Here is an 18,775-nt window from a genome sequence, read left to right as displayed (position 1 = left end):
GTTTTTGACACTGTCAATCACTCCATCATCCTCTCCTGCCTCGCTGACCTTGGAATCTCTCACACTGCTCTAGCCTGGTTCTCCTCCTAACTCAATGACTGGACCTACTAAGTGACATGGTGAGGTTCTTCGTCCACACCTCAACCTCTCCTCACAGGCATACCCCAAGGCTCTGTCCTGGGCCCCCTCCTGTTCTCTCTATACACTCGCTCCCTGGGCCCCCTCATCGCATCCCATGGTTTCTTCTACCATTTATATGTAGATGATGCCAAGATCTTTCTGTTTTTTCCCTCTTCTGACCCCCTCATTCCCTCTCACATCTCTTCCTGTTTGTCTGCTACCCGCCCGCTCCAGCTCATCCAGAACTCTGCAGCTGGTATGGTATTCTCTCTTCCCTTATTCGCACACGCTACTCCACTACCCCTCTCCCTCCACTGGCTACCGATATCAGTTCACATCCAATTCAAGACCCTGACCCTCAACCAACCATTGTCTCAATCAGACTGTACCAAGCTACCTTCAGACCCTCATCATCGTGTACATCCCCTCTTGTCTGTACTTATTAGCTATTACAGTCTAGGGAGTATGACTTGTATTTTGTATTAACTGTATATTTCGCCTATGTACTTGTGTAATTATCTGCATTGTAAAATGGAGATCTTGTGCTCTGTTTCTTTATTATTCATGCTTCTTCTTCTTCTTTTTCTTCTTCTTCTCATTTCCAACCACTTTTTGTAAATGCATCTCCTCCTTACAGAGTGCAGTTAGTCTCATACTTACTATGCCTGTGACCCTGTGAAGGATCCGCTCTCATTTCAAACCAACTGTGCACACTGCGCATGGCCAACCCAACATCTCCACCACATCACTTTGGTATATATTTTTGGTGAAACGTGACATGGTTTTTCTGGTGTGTGTATATATATATATATATATATATATATATATATATATACACACTCACCTAAAGGATTATTAGGAACATCTGTTCAATTTCTCATTAATGCAATTATCTAACCAACCAATCACATGGCAGTTGCTTCAATGCATTTAGGGGTGTGGTCCTGGTCAAGACAATCTCCTGAACTCCAAACTGAATGTCTGAATGGGCATTTTTAGGGTTTACAAAGAATGGTGTGAAAAGGGAAAAACATCCAGTATGCGGCAGTCCTGTGGGTGAAAATGCCTTGTTGATGCTAGAGGTCAGAGGAGAATGGGCCGACTGATTCAAGCTGATAGAAGAGCAACTTTGACTGAAATAACCACTCGTTACAACCGAGGTATGCAGCAAAGCATTTGTGAAGCCACAACACGTAAAACCTTGAGGCAGATGGGCTACAACAGCAGAAGACCCCACCGGGTACCACTCATCTCCACTACAAATAGGAAAAAGAGGCTACAATTTGCACAAGCTCACCAAAATTGGACAGTTGAAGACTGGAAAAATGTTGCCTGGTCTGATGAGTCTCGATTTCTGTTGAGACATTCAGATGGTAGAGTCAGAATTTGGCGTAAACAGAATGAGAACATGGATCCATCATGCCTTGTTACCACTGTGCAGGCTGGTGGTGGTGGTGTAATGGTGTGGGGGATGTTTTCTTGGCACACTTTAGGCCCCTTAGTGCCAATTGGGCATCGTTTAAATGCCACGGCCTACCTGAGCATTGTTTCTGACCATGTCCATCCCTTTATGACCACCATGTACCCATCCTCTGATGGCTACTTCCAGCAGGATAATGCACCATGTCACAAAGGTCGAATCATTTCAAATTGGTTTCTTGAACATGACAATGAGTTCACTGTATTAAAATGGCCCCCACAGTCACCAGATCTCAACCCAATAGAACATCTTTGGGATGTGGTGGAACGGGAGCTTCGTGCCCTGGATGTGCATCCCACAAATCTCCATCAACTGCAAGATGCTATCCTATCAATATGGGCCAACATTTCTAAAGAATGCTTTCAGCACCTTGTTGAATCAATGCCACGTAGAATTAAGGCAGTTCTGAAGGCGAAAGGGGGTCAAACACAGTATTAGTATGGTGTTCCTAATAATCCTTTAGGTGAGTGTATATATATATATATATTTTTTTTTATTATTATTATTATTATTATTATTATTATTTATTTTTTTGCAGTGACATATTTTTTTCTGCTATATGATATATCCACAGAGGAATACTGAGGCTCGTAAATTATTTTACACTTTTATGAATTCATTGTATTCTCTTATTGCAACCTTTGTAAGTCACAATGGACAGATAGATAGACAGGTAGATAATGCAACCTCTTCAGTGTGGTTGATGATGTAGTGAACTAAAGGCTGTCTTAATGAATGAGGAACTACTGACTATGTTTAAAGACTTATAAAACAGAAGTATTCAGTTGCTATCTGTGATGACCACACACAAGCTCACACAACACATACAGAGACTCGTACTTTGAGCTGCTGTTACATGCTCCTGTTCAGGACAGTTTGGATATTGAAGTAGTGCTGGGATTAAAAACTTTGGATTACAGAATCCATATTTAGTTTTGGTAAGTCCAATTTAAAGGCATTATTTCTTTCTTGGGTATATTTGTATTGGATACTTTTTTCTTAATTCTGTATATATTTGATTTGCACATGTGTCTGAACTCTCTGTACTTGATTTTGTTGTTTTTTAAGACAAAATATATTTTTAAGCTTGAAGATCATTTATGGTTGAGTCACTGACTGGAAAAATGGCATCTTCAAAAACATCTTTCTTTCCTTTCATAACTTATGACTTTTGGCTTTTATTCCATGTCTTCCTGTTTTAGAATTGCAAAACGTAAATAAATAGTACTTATGTCTGTGTGTGTTCCCAGAGAATGTGTATTGCTCGCTGTACCCGATGTCTGGGCATTACCTTGGTGCCTCTGGCTGTGGTGTCCATGCTGGCCAACACCCTCCTGTTGTTCCCAGACCTACAGATACAATACCTGTTGGAAGGGCATGTCACCAAGTATGCCATCTGGGTGCCAGGGCTGTGGGCATCGGGCTTCTTGGTAGGACTCTCCACACCTAAAAATAATAATAATAATTGCACACAATCAACATATTTGAGTAAGGTATTAACACTGTAGGAATTCCCTGTGCATTGTAGGCAGTTATTTTCCAGCATTTATTTATTGTGAGCATTTTACTTCCCTCTGGATGAAGTGTTTATTGGACATAGATGGATTTCACTTCATAAAAGCTTGTTTGTATTGAACTCCAATGTGAAATATGTTGTGTTTCCCAGGTTCTTCTAGTTGCCAGGGCATTCATATCAAGTGGCTCTAAGAAAGATTGCTGTGGATTCAGGAGTGAAGTAAGGATCCAATGTCTTTACAACTTTTCAGTAAATATTTGTCATATATACATGACAAATTAGATGCAAACACCCTATTGAATACACTAAACACACACACACACACATATATATACTCAATTTGTACTATCTGTACATGAAAGTTGGTGTGTGGCAGTGTGAGACTGAGGTGAGTTGAGGTGATGCTGTGTTTGTCCTGCAGATGCTGTGTTCTTTCATGTATGTGGCAATAGCCGTGGCGGGTGCCTCCTTCTGTTTTCTGATGAGTGGCACTGGGCTGGCAGAGGGTCCGCTCTGCAAGTTCAACGTCACCCTCAGCAACGGCAACCAGAGCCAGGTGTGGGGCACACCGCTGGAGCTCAAAAACAGCAGGTGGGCAGACCACACAAGGGGCACAAGAAGTGGCAGGGGGCACACATTGCTTTGCCAGGGTTTATTATTGAGAATGTATCACTTCTTTACTTCTGGTAAACATGAGTATCAGCCTTGTCCTTACTTTGCCCTGCGCTGTTCATATCCAGAGCATAACGGAAAAATAATGTTCTTCCTGCCGTTTGTGGTTAACCATAATTTCAAAATGTTTTTTTTTCTGCCCTTTAAATTGTGCCCTTAAAACAAGTTGACTCCTTTTGCATAATACGCCAGTCCTGGACTGTTTTCTGGACATTCTGAGTGTTGCATAAGCAACTGGTTGGAACAGGTAAATGTGTCAATATGTTGATACATTTCTGAGCTGGAACTAGTGTTTAAGTTACAAATTATAAATTATAAAACTGTGTCATATTTTAATTTAATTTATGGGGGAAACAATAATGTACTTACCTTTGATTCTGCTGCCTTTTTTGATTTTATTTGATTTAGTCCTTGAGTTTATGACACTATGGATTACCAATGGTGCAGGATTCAGATTCTCTTCACTACTGTTTTACTGTAGTAAATGTCACTTTTGGATCCCAGTTTGGAAAAGTACAATTTCAATCTTCACACATCAGTTTACTATTACACATTTTGGAGCTCTATTTTGTCATGGTTTGGACCTGATATAGCCTTTGATTAACGTATGATGTTCCTATCTGTTTAGGTAAGTAGCACCATATTGTGTGTGACATCACTTCCCTTAAGGCATTGTCCACTGTTGCTTCTTTAAATGAAGCTTCACCTCTCTAAGCTTTACTCAGATCTCTTATCTGACCTGTGTTGTGTCCTCCTGTCTTGGCTGTCCAGAGACAAAAGCTACCTGTTTGATCAGAGCCGCTGGGAGGGGGTCTGTGAGGAGCCGCGGGGCGTGGTGCTGTGGAACATGGTCCTGTTCTCCGTGCTCATGGCCAGCAGTGGCCTGCAGGCTGTAATCTGTGCTGTCCAGGCCATCAACGCTGTGCTTGGACTTGTGTGTGGGCCAGGCTTCCGCAAAAACAAGGTGATTACAAAATCACAGATTTAATTTTTTTTTCCAGATGTTTGTATACTCATACCTAAATGTCCTTCCCAGCTGTAAATGCAGGAACTTAATTGGTCCTCGGGAAGATCTCTTGCACTTAAATATGTTGATACTGGGTATAATCAAATATAAATAATTTGGAGCATGATATAGAAGTGTGTGGGTACCATGTGTGCTTAACCTTAAAATCTTTCTATCCTGAACCTTAAAATACTTGTATTCATTTACATTCCTTTACTGATGGATGTCAAAATTTACTGAGGAATCTAACTCTAACCCTAGCCCAAAGCAAAATACAAGCCTAATTTGGACTGTTTACTTATTTCTAGTGCAAAGTGTAACTTCATTAGTCAACATATCACTCAGAAAACAACTTAAATGTAACTTTAAAACCAACCTCCCATCATTTGCACCCCTGCTTAAATCTCACCTGAATTGCTCCTTCAGTTAAGTACAACTTTAAACCTATACTGAGCCCAGCGGTATATACGCATTAGGATTGGACAAAAGAGTTCTAAGAGATCTGTAAATAATTCTTTTTTGACACCATCATTTTAGCCATTGAGTCTGTGTTCTATACACAGTACATTCTGAAATGTGAGAGAACTTTGATTCTGTTTGTAGGTTGGCCCAATGTGACTACAGCCTCCCTGAGCAAAAGAAGCACAAAAACAGCACCTTGAATAGAGAATGCTCCAGACCAGATGGGAGCCAACATTCAGGTCATTCTCTGGCTGTGGGGGCAAGCCTGTTCATGGTTTTCTTTTGTTTTGTGTATGAAAAGCAGGTTTGTGTTTTTTGAGTGCTGGCAAAATGCACTGTGGATACTGATGTGCAATATAGATTCACAGGGCTGGAACCTTCACTGTGGGAGAGGAAGTGCTCAAGTATTTCTATAGGGGGTTCCTAGCTGTGGCCTCACCCCAAGAAATGGGTGCCTGCCACCAAATCTTCACATCATGGCTAATTAAATGACCAGTGATCTCTTTCCTTGTGCATCCTAAACTCTAGTAGCATTCTCACACAGATGGTTGATTTTAAATGCACACAGGCTGCTGTTGGCCATAGCCTACACCAGAACAAAGGAAACAACATAGGAAATGATTATAGTTTGGCTTCTGCACTAACCCAGGCTCTGGGGCTACTCTGGCTCCCTCCCACCTCTTACCTATTTATTATTTTGCATTATCACAATTGGCAGATCCAAATGGAGACAGACAGTTGCAGATTCATGCCAAAACCCAATAATCTCCCAGCCCAGGTTGCTCCCATTATTACATTTCTTTAAACAATCAATTCACCATTCTTACATGTTCAATTCCACTCAAGTATCATGTTAAATTGCCATAATGTATGTTGATGTCTGGTATCATTCCAAGAAATGTGGACATATCCCCTTTCTTAAGAGGTGTTGACTGTCAAATTTACAATGCTGTCAGTCTTTGTTCACAGCATTCATAACAAAATAAGCAATTTCTATAAATGTAAATAACTGTTCAGTGTGTAGCTGAATTAATTACTTAAGAACAAATACCCCTTTCTTAAATAAATGAACATCTTCTTGAGCTAGGATTGTGGTGAAGAGAAGAACTACACCATTCTAAGGGTAAAATGTGATAAAGCAGTGATATGGGTTCTTATAGCAGTTCATTGCATATGTGTTTTCAAATATGTAAAAAAATGGAAACTGAAGAAAAAAAAAGGGCTGTATACATTTGCTCTTATAACCATGTATACTTCCTTTTTCCAAATGAGCTACCTCCATAATTGATCTTTTCTGCTTTTGTTAATGTGTTAAATACATTGTCAATTAAAACATGTCAATGTCATAGGTGTTTTTCTGAAAGCATGTACAGGTAACTGACTTAAAAATAAAAACATTTGTTTACATTTTCATTTCCTTTATTTCCTGCCAATTTCAGTGGCAACACCCCACAGCATTTAGACAGAAAGAGAAGTGTGTTTACAATTTGGAGAGTCTGATCTTGGCACTTGCTGTGAGCTCTGGCTTGCTCTCAGTGCACCACCAGGATCAAGATGCTGTCCAGACACCCTGTGAACAGTGATGGTATGATGTTTTTCCAAAAGCACGTAGCATTAGAGTGGTCCTCCTCCCACCTCAACACAAGGGTCACTGTGGGTTTCTACTGCTTCTTCATTGTGCATTGTTTTTCTCTTGACAAGGGAATTATGGCCACAGTTATGGCCCTGCTCTACTCCCATTTTCCCTGCCGATTTAAAATGCCAAAAAATGGTTAACAGGATATCTTTAAGACATAAATGCATATAGCAACATGCATAACTATGCTCTCCTAGGCTACGAGACACTGCAGTGCCTGCATCCTCTGGAGCTGCTCCGAGGTTTCCCCCTGGTGTGGACAGTGCTCCCTCTTTTGATGTTGTGAATGAGTTCGTACAAGGTGAAGATGCTGAAGGAGATCTCCTCATAGGGCGTCCGAGTGCCATTCTCGAACAGGCAAGCGAACGCCACGGCAGGGGGGGTATTAGCAGTGGGCAGCTCCAAGTATGCCAGGTCAGAGTAGGCACTGGGCCCTTCATAGATCACCCAGGGTTCGGACCAGCTGTCAGGGTCCCTGGGGAATAGGCTGAGGTAGACTCCTAGATCGAGGCGGGCGGATGGGAAGGTGGGGTGAGAATAGACCACCCAGGTGGGAGTGAGGAACTTTGTGCTGGGAATTGGACTAGGCTGAGGACATTCTGAGGTGCAGGCAGGTTTGGCAGTAGGGGCTCCTCCACGGTCACTGTCAAGCTTGGGGCTCCGGTAGGATCTCAGCAGGCTGTGGAATACCTGATCCAGACTCCTGAGGGTGCGGTGCAACGTTCGGAATGGGGTGGTAAAAAAAGGGGCCGGGAACCCCACCACGCTTCCATGACACCCGTGGGGCGGCTCCACCAGCTTCTGCACCAGCTGCCCCTCTTGGAACACGGCACCATCGTCCATGCTCAACGCCTGCACACGGTACCCCAGGGTGCTGCGGGCGTTGCAGTACAGCACGTTGGTGCCGTCTTCCTGGTCCACAGACACTATCTGGCACTCCACCGTCGCCAGGTTGGGCACAAACTCCCCGAAGCGCCAGGTGCGGCCGTGGGTGTCGCTGTGGAAGCAGAAGGAGTGTGGCGTGGTGAGGCACATCTTGCCAAAGCACTCACGGCAGTCAATGTGGTAGGCATATGCTGGAATCAGGAGACGGCCTGATTTCAGCTGAATGCCGTGGCCAGGCCCCAGAGCAAAGGTAGCCCACTCTACCCCAAGAGAATGAAAAAGAGGTAAAACATCAATGAAAGTCTATGTCTGGGTGACAAAGATCACAAATTAACTACCCTGACTTTTCTAATTTGTTTTGTGACATAAGAAATAAACAAGTTTAACTTAAGGCTCCATTTCATTATAAGACTGTGACTCAAAGCCTGGGCCAAAAAGGAACTTCCCAAGGGAATGGAATGTAGTGGAAGAATTTGGTTGCCTGCCCCAGACTTTGGAAGCCAGAATCGACAACATAAGGCAAGTTAGTCAAGAGTTGCCCGTGATGCAGTAGGCATGATCGCAGCTAGTATCAAGAATGACTGACAAATTGTGTGACTCCAGATGAGAACAACCCTGAAGGTTGTGTTGTAGATCAGAGAGAGCAGTGGCTGAGCTGAGCACTGAGTGCCCTGACCCACCCTTGATGGCGAGGCCAATGGTGCGCTGGGTGAGGTCGGTGACGGCGCTCCAGCTGCGGCCCTGGTCCTGGCTGGAGACGTAGCAGAGGCGTGTGACGTTCTTGCCGGTGATGAGCTGCAGGGCCTCAGGGGTGTGGCCTAGTACAGCAATGAAGAAGAGGAACACGGTGCCAGTGAACTCGTCATACACAGGACAGGGGTTCATGGAGCGGTGCCCCTGCAGACGGGCTGTGCCCAGCGCCCTCATGTCTTCCCACTATGGAGAGAGTGCAGCCTTGTGAGTGACAAACATGCACCCCACAAAAACTTGAATCCCTCCACACAAGCCTAGAGGCATAACTAATCTACGGAGCACCATGTCTGTCTCATACCCTGTATTAGGAAGCAAGGTTTGCCTTCCTTTAATTTATAAACATCAAGTGACCCTTTGTCTACTGCTGTATTATTCATTGAACTATTTTCCTAATTAGGGATTTCAACTATTTTCTGCTCTCAGACTTTGGTGTTGTTAACAACCTAATTTGGTTGTATTGTTGCGGAGAGTGTGCGCGAACAAAACGTCAGTAAGTTGTCGATATCCTACAGGCGTATCAGAAAATCATGTTACAAACATTCATTTTGTCTGGACTCATTTACTAAATTCAAGGTCATTCAACAGATTCCTCCAAATAATCCTAGAAGTTCAGTTGAGAGAGGGGGCGGAGAAGCTGACCTCCACATAATTGCGGTAGAAGGTTCCTCTGCGCATAACTAGCAGTTCTGCCTGGGCGTCGTCAGGGGTGAGCCGCTCCTCGCAGAAGGCCAGGAAGGTGGCAGAGCTGGGCAGGTAGAGCAGTGCCGGGATCCGGTATGTAACGCCACTCGTCTCTTTCCGAAACAGCACAGTACGAGCCGGGAAATAAGGAGATCCCATCGTAGGTTTCCCAATGTTGAACTCTTGACAGAGAGACAGAGAGGTTCCTGATTATTGTAATTGTCACTCAGGTCAGTTGTAATCAAAACACACAGGCAGTGCTACAGATGTTTAATCCATGCCCAACTTTTTAATATAACTGATCTGCCGTTTAAATAGTTTGCATAGTACTTTGGTTTCAGCATTCTTTCTCTGGATTACCGCTTTCAAATGAACAAATCATCTGACATTAATTCGATATGCTTTATTTAAGTGGTGCATGATAGTCTCACATTCTCCAACACTATTGCAAACTGCTGCTTGAACAGTGAAGACAGTATTGAAAATGCCCATCAGTGTTTAACTTGAACACTGGGGAAAAAAATCACTGTATTAATTCCTCCAATTTGTCCTATGCATAGTTACCTGTACTGAACGAAGAAAGATTGATAGGGATGCTGAAGTTGAAAAAGCACTGATTATTTTACAGGCACATTTACACAGTTCCGTGGTATATGATGAGGCACTAACCTTTCTCCAAGGGTGAAATACATCTATAAGACTGGGATCAGAGAGGTGTCCCTGTGTCCTGGATAATTCAGCCCTCTATAATATGGCTATAATATTATAAGAATTTGAAGGAATCTATGAACCAACAGCCCAGCACAAATGGCACAGAATTGGGGTTTCACACAGTATTTAACCCTCTGCTCTGGACTGTGTGGGTAGTTTTAATGTACCTGATACCATTAGCAGTGGGCTGGAGAGCATTTTTTACATACAAGCTGTCTCCATGGAATGCCCCGACTCCCACTGTCAGCATTCTTGGCAAAGGCTAGTGGCTTTAACAGCTATTGTCAATTGAACTTTAACATGTGCTGCATCTCCAGGGCTCCAGACTAACGTTTTCCATTGGTGCCGCCAGTACCTGATTTGGTCATACCATACAAGCCTTGATATATAGTTGTGCACTGTTCAGTACTTTCCATCATGTTGTAATCCTAACTTTATAAAAGCACTTGCCTAGGGTGGACTGTTTTGTTTAATAGCCTACTTAGGAGTTAAGGGAGTGTAGTCATATATTAAACTGCATTAGAAGGGAGATAATTAGCTGGCCTTATAGTCAAGGTTTGCTAGCTCCAGTGACTTATAACTTGGGTAAGATCAGTAAAACACAGTATTAAACAACTAGACGACAGCTGTACACGTTATAATTTGAACACGTTGTCACATGACAGCCATATATAATTGGCGTACTACACTTGACAAGGTGCTCTTGTGCAAATAGAAGATGAAAGTACGCAATGTTGGTCACCCTAGTCTGTACTAGCCATACTATGGAATTATACCCCTAAAAATAGTTAATCAAGGAACCAGAAAAACTGTCGCTTGTTGAGGTCAATATAGTTTTAATTGAGCCAATTATAATTAAGGTAACTGATTAGCACACAAGTTTTTTTTCAAGAGGAGGAGTATGCAGAGTGAGGACACCAAAAAAAAAGACCCAAACTACGATTTTATTAACAAAAGACAAGCACAAAATAAAAATTAAAATATTATTTTATAATACCAATAAATAACAGGATATTCCTCCTACTAGATCCTTCTAGAAATACTACACAACTAATTATAACATAAGACCACTAGTAAAATCTAAATTCCTTAAAAATATTGTTACCCAATTAGAGGTCTGTAAACTTGTATTTGAGCAATTCTTAAGCCATTTTTAAGAATGTAGTATTCATACCTGAATACCAATTAAACGCTAAATTTTAAACAAGAAGGCCACTTAAAAAAATTAAGTACACCCCATAAACAAAATGAATACAGATATCAAAAAATCTTAATTAAAATCAGAAAACAGTCACAGCAACACACACCACAATAGTTTCAATACCACACAACCCTAAACTGTTTCATATTAACCCAATATCTCCTATATCAGCTATTGTCTATTCATTATTTCAATCAACTACAGTCTTTAGAATTTTTCAATCAGCTATGGCCTTTACATTAATTAATTCAGCCACTGCCTTCTAGGATATTCAATCAGCTAAAACATTTAATCCGTATACAGGTTGTGTTATGGGGCACAGGTATTTGATTGAGGACTTAAAACAATATCTTTGATCAACATCTGCTGCCTGAAGAATGCCAACAAGCACAGAACATTTCAACATCAGCAACAAACTTAGGTCTGTTTATTATGCATGTGGTAAACCATTTTAATGAGATGTAATCACTTCTAATAGATAAGATAACCTACAGTCTCTGAAGAAGGCTTCTCCAAATGTACATCCTCAGTTATTTTCCTCACTTCATATGAGAGGAGCTCTCTGGGTTAACCTGTAGTTAGGTTTTCTGTAATGAACTGGTTACTTCTTTATCAGTGAATCCTGTGATTTACTAAAACTACTCCAAAAGCAAGAGGGTTACTTTTGCCAAACCAATCTAGTATAGAGCAGACCAATCTATTCAATATGAACATACAACATTTATTAGTAACCTAGGGCTCTCAAACCAATCCCAGGGCATTTATAAGTTCTGAAGTTAAAAATAAACTAAAATGTCTTACCCCCCCCAATGGCTAGTCACAACCCTTACTCTGATTTTACTCTCCAGCCAGGTAGCTCTCCCTTTGTTTGATTTACAATCCACATTTATACACCTGGAACAATTAGCAAGCAGACCTGCCACGCCTCTAATAGCCTGTAGTTGATTAAGGGGAAAGTCAAGGGAGTGTGTCCATTCCAAAGTACCAAGTATGCAGTATACAACCAGAGCTCACTACAATGAATACTACATCCCATCATGCTTCACATTCGCCTGATGTTCCATGTCACGTGTGGTCACATGACATATAGAACACTGAATCATAAATCTTCATACTGCGTACTGTACTACTTACTAGTCAGAAAATCAGTATGTAGCATGCAGTATGTACTTATGCAGTATGTAGTAGGGTAGTATGCGGTTTGAATATAGCCACATATTTGTGCAGTTTGTATTAAGCTTGGTTATCTTGACACATGCGCACAATAAGCCTGATCACTGTGAGATTTTACTGGTTTTACCCTGATCATCCGCTTCAGCTGAGGGAAGCTTTCCTGGTGTAGGAAGACTTAAAACCAGCCTCCAAGGTACAATATTGTAGCTAAAACTAAACAATTTCCTTATTTTACATATACACAAAGAAAGGTTTCATGATCTTGACTTTGAGGTCATTGTGTGAGATTTCTCTTGCCACTCTGCCTGCAGGGCTAATACTTTTTGGACATTTAAAAATAAAGATACATATTTAAGTTTACTTAATCAATGTAAACACACATTACTGTTTCCGCTGTTTTCCCATTCACATGACTGCATGAAGACTGCATGTATGTGTTGTGTTGTATTAACAGGTATTGAGTTGAGTAATTTTGAGCCTCTGTTGATTGAAAGGCATTGATAGCTGCTGTCCTGCACTGCACAACACACTGGTTCTTTGATACTGAGAGGAAACCAACATTGTGTTATTATCAATCAGTATTGGTATTTGTGAGTAAACAAACTTCATGATGTCTCAGACAGCCTGTTTATTTGGATACATACCATGAATGCATGAACACTGAATTGATAGCAATGAATTTGATTAAAGGGGTGCCATAAGGCTAATACTGCCCACAGCAAATACTGCAAAATTGCAGGAAAGTGATATCAAAATTGCATTTTTTCCCTTGGGGGGGAACCCAACACAACCGGTTCAAATTTTGATTCTGTCCCACCCCCTACTTTTAAACAGTTAGGCCCTTATGTCCAGATATATGGGATAGTCAAAAGGAAACATCAGATTAAACTTTCTGGACACACTGGATAAGGGCGTCTGCCAAGAAATAAAAAACATAATAATAATACATTCTAAAGTGCTTGCTACATACAGATTATTAAAATACAAATTAATCAGTTATGAAGTATTTGTTAATAAAACAGTGAAGAAATGTTTGCAAACATGCCCGCTGTTTATGTGCAATATAAGGACATGGCCTAATTACCTCAGTTTGGCTAAGCTTTTTTTGTGTGTTCGGACTACATTTTTATTAGTGCACTGAAAAAACATAATAATAAGCAAACGACACATTATGTCAAGTGGGTCTGGTTTGCATTTCAGAAAACAGTAATAAACAACTGCACACAGTTAACACCTTCAAAACAAAGAAACCCATAAATAGGTACATTTACAAGCATTAATCAATAAATGTTGGTTCTTTTTGCTTATCTGATCAGAGTGTGCAGTTGCCTGCTATAAACACGAAATGCCCATGGAGAATTAAATAAACAAATAAATGAATATATAAGAATAAAGCACTTACGTTTTGGTTTTTGCTGAAGCAGTGGGAAGTCTAGTACAAAGTAAGTGAGTGTGTGTGTGTGTGTGTGTGTGTGTGTGTGAGTCTGTGTGTCGCTTTGCTGTCCAGTGCACCAGCCTATTCAGAGCAGGAGGGCAGGGTGCTCGCTGATCCAGAAATCAGCCCGAGTCATCAGTACTGCTGCTCCCTGTGCATCAGTACACCAGGGCCATTGTTACACTGTAATTATCACTCCCTGAAAAAAATATAACTCCAATAATAGGAAGCTCACTTCACTAAGTACAGTGGGGGGAAAAAGACCTTCTGTTACTATAATTAAAAGGAGGTCTTTAACTACACACACAATGTAATTGTTTGTTTATTTGTCCCCAATGTGGTCCCTTATGGTTGTGCATTCCTCTAGTGGACAATCTTGCTTTGTATTCCATCCTGCGCTTTCATCGTGGGTTTCACTAACCAGCTGGACACATTGCCGCTGCACTAATGACAATTGATGGGCACACTTGACCACAGATCAGCTCACAGTGCTAATAAATACCTGCCTAGAGGTTTAATCATTTCACCAAGTAAGGAGCACATATGACCAGGAAAAATAGCCAAGGATACTATGTGAAGATGCTTCAGAAACACCTTGCTCACTGGTTTCTGTTCCAGTCTATGTATACCTTGACAATAGTATGAACTGTCAAATACCAGCTTGTGTATTAATATAAGTTTAACCCCCTCCAATGCTGACCTTTCTCCCCTCAATGTGACTGTATATACTGTACCTGTGGCAACTAGCAACACTTGCAATGCACGGGCTATACACTAGGGTTGGTCAGGTTGGTGCAAGACCACAGTGGGCAATCAATAATTAATAATATTATTATCACATATACATATTAAAAACAATATTTTTTCTATTGATCTCCTATATTTGCTGATGCTCTCTAGGAATGCCTGTTGTGTGCGTGCTTTGCACATTAGTCATGTACAACCTCACCTTTCGTTCAGATACAGAGGAGGGCGATCCAGCACCTGATCAAACAATGCGGTTATTGAACCTGCAGCCTCAGCTCCCTTGACACACACATGATGCCACAGCTGAGATTTAGGTTTTAGTTAAATATTTATTTATACTGCAAATATGTAATTAAACACAAGATTTAAGTTAGAACTGTGAAAAAAATACACAAAACAGATGGATTAGCATCAGCTTTTTTGTAAGTGATCCCTTTTTATAGTAAACGTCTTATTGTATGTTTGTTCATTTGCTAGAGATGGTTTAAACATACTGTCTTACATATACATGTATTTATTGTATGTCAAAAACATTATAATAAAAATACATAATTGCATCAGCGTCTTCCTTTTTCAATTGCCAGGTTCCAGGTTCCTTTTAAAAACGAAACCTTGCCCTGTCTTATTTTAATGTCTAATGACTAAAATGAAGTCTAAAAATGTTAATTTTGGACTACACATACCAGAATACTTTGCGGCAGATTTAGAAAGACGAAAACAAATCGCCATTTTAACGTCATCAACTCGCGACATTAATTTAACGTTTAGTTATTTCTTGGCAGAATTGCACGTGTCCGAAGGGTAAGTTTACAGTAATTACTAGTAATAATATTTTAACAATGTTTCTAAACGTAATATAAAGCACAAATATGTAAACCAATTTCCTAAAGTGATATCGTTTCTACTGTGTCAATTTGTCGGGGGTGGCAATATCAAATAATGTAAAAAGTACATGAATCTGTCTCGTAATTACACCACAGCAGGAATAAGCGCTGTAGCAATTAATAAACTATTCAATGTGCATTTAAATTTGTATTATGTGTCTAATCGAAAACCGTTTGTAAAACTCTCCAAACCCATCCACACTTTTCTTTGAACCATGAGTCGAAGAAAGTAAAACGCACACAGCAAAAAAGACAACGTGCAATTTGATTGACAGACTGCTGCCCACTTGTTTGCTTTTTTAATTTGTTCTAGAAAACAAACATCAATCTACACGGTCTATTTACACCTGGTTAATTTTAACCTAATCCGGTTCAATGCTAGTTAATATGTAACCGCAGAGTGCTTATGTAACTGTGATGAAGTGCAGAGTATCAAAATGAATAGAAAAGATCCCACACTTGAATATCTGTTTGCGGTTGATCACCTGCAACGTAAACAGTATCCATCAGTTGACTTTTTATGTTTGCAAATTATAGTCATTCGAAAGGGTAGTGTATTTAGCTGATGCATTACACTGAACTGACAATACAAATATGTGCATGAATCCAAACAGTTTTTTTTATATGATTATCCTGTAAGAACAGTTAGGATGGCAGACAACCAGAGATAATGGAATAATAATAATAATAATCCCATTGATAGGCAGTTTAATCCATTTCACTCTTTTACAAATTGCACTGATAAAGCAGATAAAAACTATGCATATATTCAAAGTCACATGTCTGCCTATGCTTATTTATTTCAGCATTAGCTAAAAAGATTCAGTTAAAAGTTCATCTAAAATTATCCAGTAAGCATGTAAAAGGTGAAATCTGGGGACTGGGGCTGGGTTTACAACTGTTGTGTTTATTAGCGGCAGGCTTTGTCAGCTGGGTCATGGGTATTTTGTGTTTGTGTGCAGGTCTTCAGCTGAGAGGATGGCGGTAAAGTGGTGCGACGGCCACACCTCGCCTGTGCTGTGTGTGGGGGCTGCTAGCTTTGAGTGCCTCCTGGCTTCAGGGGCGGAGGGTGGGGAGGTGACAGTATGGAGCGAGGAAGGCACCCCAGTTTCCACACTCAGGTTGGAGGGGGGGGGGGATGTGACCAGTGCTGTCTTTTCCCCGGGTTCCCCCAGCAAGCTGTATGTGTCTCACGGGGAGGCGGTCAGTATCCTGGACCCCAGGGCCTTGAAGCAGCCTGTCAGCGTTCTGCGCATCGGGGAGGACGAGATCAACGGACTGTCGCTGAATGAGACCAACAGCCTGCTCGCCGCCGCAGATGACTCTGGAGCCGTGAGGATCGTGGAGCTGGACAGTGGAAAGGTGGTGCGAACGCTTCGCAGACACACAAACATCTGCTCCTCCGTGGCTTTCCGGCCTCAGCGACCACAGAGCCTGGTGTCTTGTGGCCTTGACATGCAGGTAAAAAGGGGGGTCTAATTGTCACTGGCTGGAGTGGGTCTGTTTTTTTATTTAAGGAAGAGTTCATGTTGGATTGTTGAGTCTGCAAAAAGTCTTGCAACATGTGGAGTGGACATCACCACAATGGCACCATTGATTTGTAGTGTATGCCACTCTGGTCTGGACTTTGTGCCTTACTCATTTTGCAACTGCTGAATCTTGTATTCTTCTTTCATACACAATCTGCAAAAATCCTTCCCATTATCAATGTCATGTCTTTGTTTAAAGAGCCAACAGAAAATTAGGTTCTGCAGTTGACTGCACTTTTTACTCTGTACACAGGCATGGCTGTCCTCGACAAAGGCTATTTTTCTACCGTTCCCCTGAGGCTTGTTCAGCCTGTCCCATTACATTTGTACTGGTTCAAATTCCACAACTGATGGACAGATATAATCAAGTCGGTCTCAGTTATAATGTTATGGTGAGGTGTATTAGACATCAAGGCTTGTAGGCCACTAGCTCCAGGGCTGTAGGTCTTGATTGTGACTGAAAGCTCTGTATCACTGCAGGTGATGCTGTGGAGTCTGCAGAAGGCTCGTCCCCTGTGGGTGCTCAACCTGAAGGAAGCCACAGAAGAAGAGGAAGAGCCACAGCAGTCAGCCGGCCGACTCTTCAACCCGCCTTTGGCGCACTGCGTCACTGTAGCATCCTGTGGCAACATTTTTGCCTGCGCTGCTGAGGACAGCAGGGTGCACCTGCTCAGGGTGGCGGGCTCCAAGTTCGAGCGACACGGCGTCCTGAAGGCCCACACACAGGGCGCCTCACAGGTCCATTTCCTCAGCTTCCTGACACACCCTTACTGGCTGGTTTCAGGTGGGAATGATGGGAAGGTCTTGTTGTGGGACATCTGTGAGATGGGACAGACTACTGAAAGCAAAGGCAGGGCAAAAGGTGCCCAGCGGAGGAAAAGCAAAAGTGTGCACTCGCCCAAACCGGACCAGAGCTCCAGCCAGGGTATGGCTGACCATGCGCAGGCCCCTGAGGACCACAGAGACCTTAAGCCAAAGTTCAGCTTCAACCATGGCGAGAAGGTGAACTGGATTTGTCCCACACAGCTGAAGGGAGAGGGCACGGTCATAGTGGCAGATCAGAGCAGCTCGTTATCCCTTTATACTCTGAATGGACTGTAAGGTCAATGCAACACTCCTTCTCAAGTACTCTATCACATAGACTCAAGAGCTTTGTGATCAAACAAAGACCATTAAAGAGAATGCAAAGGCAAAGATTCATTCAGCATGTTTTTCATTAATGTCTGATCCCTTGTGTTGAAATTAGTGTCTTCGGTCAGAAAATATTAGTAATCAGGCCCAGGCTGTGCAGGTAACCTATTGTGTAACCTGAGGTTTATCTCTGCAGTTTGATTATCGGTATGCTGTACTTAACCCTGTATTCCCCTACAGGGAGCAGGGCAGGTCATGTCCACTGATATTGAACCCAGAGTTAATAATTCACAGTGCTTCTGTGCTGCATTGGTTTCAGTGACCAACATCTTATCCCATTGTGAGCACTTTTGTGCTTTATGAGACTGTTTCTTTCTTCTTCCTGATAACAACATTACACTGCATTAAATTGCTGGGAAAAGCTAAGGGATTAAAGGTGCAGTTTTCTGAATTGTGTACTGGCCCTATTTATTGTGCACTTTGAAATGGTATTGAAGCCTTAATATGGTCCTGTTTGTTTCCTGAGTGATGAACATGTTCTGTTTCTACTATTTGAATGCTGTGTGATTCAGACCTTTTTTTTCTAGCTAAATATTTAGATGACTTTAACCCATCTGCATTCTAGAAATGAAGGCTTGTACACATTCTCCCTACTTCTCATAGACCTCAGATACATTGTTCTAGCGCCACTGTAGTGGAATCTGCTGAATAACATTATGGATTAATTTACCAACAATACTCTTTATGACCTGT

General features: G+C 41.7%; 3 protein-coding genes across 3 annotated transcripts; 2 read left to right on the top strand and 1 right to left on the bottom strand.

Annotated features, from left to right (window-relative positions):
- The first annotated feature begins 2,407 nt into the window (after positions 1-2,407).
- LOC136753153 (transmembrane 4 L6 family member 1) lies at positions 2,408-6,663 on the top strand. The gene is made up of 6 exons (XM_066709016.1): positions 2,408-2,538; positions 2,851-3,030; positions 3,267-3,335; positions 3,538-3,707; positions 4,560-4,752; positions 5,398-6,663. Exons 2-6 carry the CDS (start codon positions 2,854-2,856, stop codon positions 5,410-5,412), a joined length of 624 nt encoding a protein of 207 aa, XP_066565113.1. The 5' UTR covers positions 2,408-2,538; positions 2,851-2,853; the 3' UTR covers positions 5,413-6,663.
- Positions 6,664-6,678: 15 nt separating this feature from the next.
- neu4 (sialidase 4) lies at positions 6,679-11,990 on the bottom strand. The gene is made up of 4 exons (XM_066709015.1): positions 11,925-11,990; positions 9,170-9,393; positions 8,458-8,713; positions 6,679-8,037 (listed from the first exon to the last, which is right to left on the bottom strand). Exons 2-4 carry the CDS (start codon positions 9,368-9,370, stop codon positions 7,091-7,093), a joined length of 1,404 nt encoding a protein of 467 aa, XP_066565112.1. The 5' UTR covers positions 9,371-9,393; positions 11,925-11,990; the 3' UTR covers positions 6,679-7,090.
- Positions 11,991-15,186: 3,196 nt separating this feature from the next.
- wdr53 (WD repeat domain 53) lies at positions 15,187-18,473 on the top strand. Its single transcript, XM_066709014.1, has 3 exons — positions 15,187-15,279; positions 16,325-16,823; positions 17,372-18,473. Exons 2-3 carry the CDS (start codon positions 16,341-16,343, stop codon positions 17,990-17,992), a joined length of 1,104 nt encoding a protein of 367 aa, XP_066565111.1. The 5' UTR covers positions 15,187-15,279; positions 16,325-16,340; the 3' UTR covers positions 17,993-18,473.
- The last annotated feature ends 302 nt before the right edge of the window (positions 18,474-18,775 follow it).

This window comes from Amia ocellicauda, chromosome 7, assembly GCF_036373705.1.
Source record: "Amia ocellicauda isolate fAmiCal2 chromosome 7, fAmiCal2.hap1, whole genome shotgun sequence".
Classification (NCBI taxonomy): Eukaryota; Metazoa; Chordata; class Actinopteri; order Amiiformes; family Amiidae; genus Amia; species Amia ocellicauda.
This window is presented reverse-complemented; position numbering and strand designations above follow the sequence as displayed.

Excerpts from the sequence above, each read along its gene's own strand:
- LOC136753153 (XM_066709016.1), top strand. The coding sequence starts at position 2,854 with ATGTGTATTGCTCGCTGTACCCGATGTCTGGGCATTACCTTGGTGCCT. Across the intron at positions 3,031-3,266 it reads TGTGGGCATCGGGCTTCTTG|GTTCTTCTAGTTGCCAGGGC; the intron begins GTAGGACTCTCC and ends TGTGTTTCCCAG. Across the intron at positions 3,336-3,537 it reads GCTGTGGATTCAGGAGTGAA|ATGCTGTGTTCTTTCATGTA; the intron begins GTAAGGATCCAA and ends TTTGTCCTGCAG.
- neu4 (XM_066709015.1), bottom strand. The coding sequence starts at position 9,370 with ATGGGATCTCCTTATTTCCCGGCTCGTACTGTGCTGTTTCGGAAAGAG. Across the intron at positions 8,714-9,169 it reads TCTACCGCAATTATGTGGAG|TGGGAAGACATGAGGGCGCT; the intron begins GTCAGCTTCTCC and ends CTCTCTCCATAG. Across the intron at positions 8,038-8,457 it reads CATTGGCCTCGCCATCAAGG|AGTGGGCTACCTTTGCTCTG; the intron begins GTGGGTCAGGGC and ends CTCTTGGGGTAG.
- wdr53 (XM_066709014.1), top strand. The coding sequence starts at position 16,341 with ATGGCGGTAAAGTGGTGCGACGGCCACACCTCGCCTGTGCTGTGTGTG. Across the intron at positions 16,824-17,371 it reads CTTGTGGCCTTGACATGCAG|GTGATGCTGTGGAGTCTGCA; the intron begins GTAAAAAGGGGG and ends GTATCACTGCAG.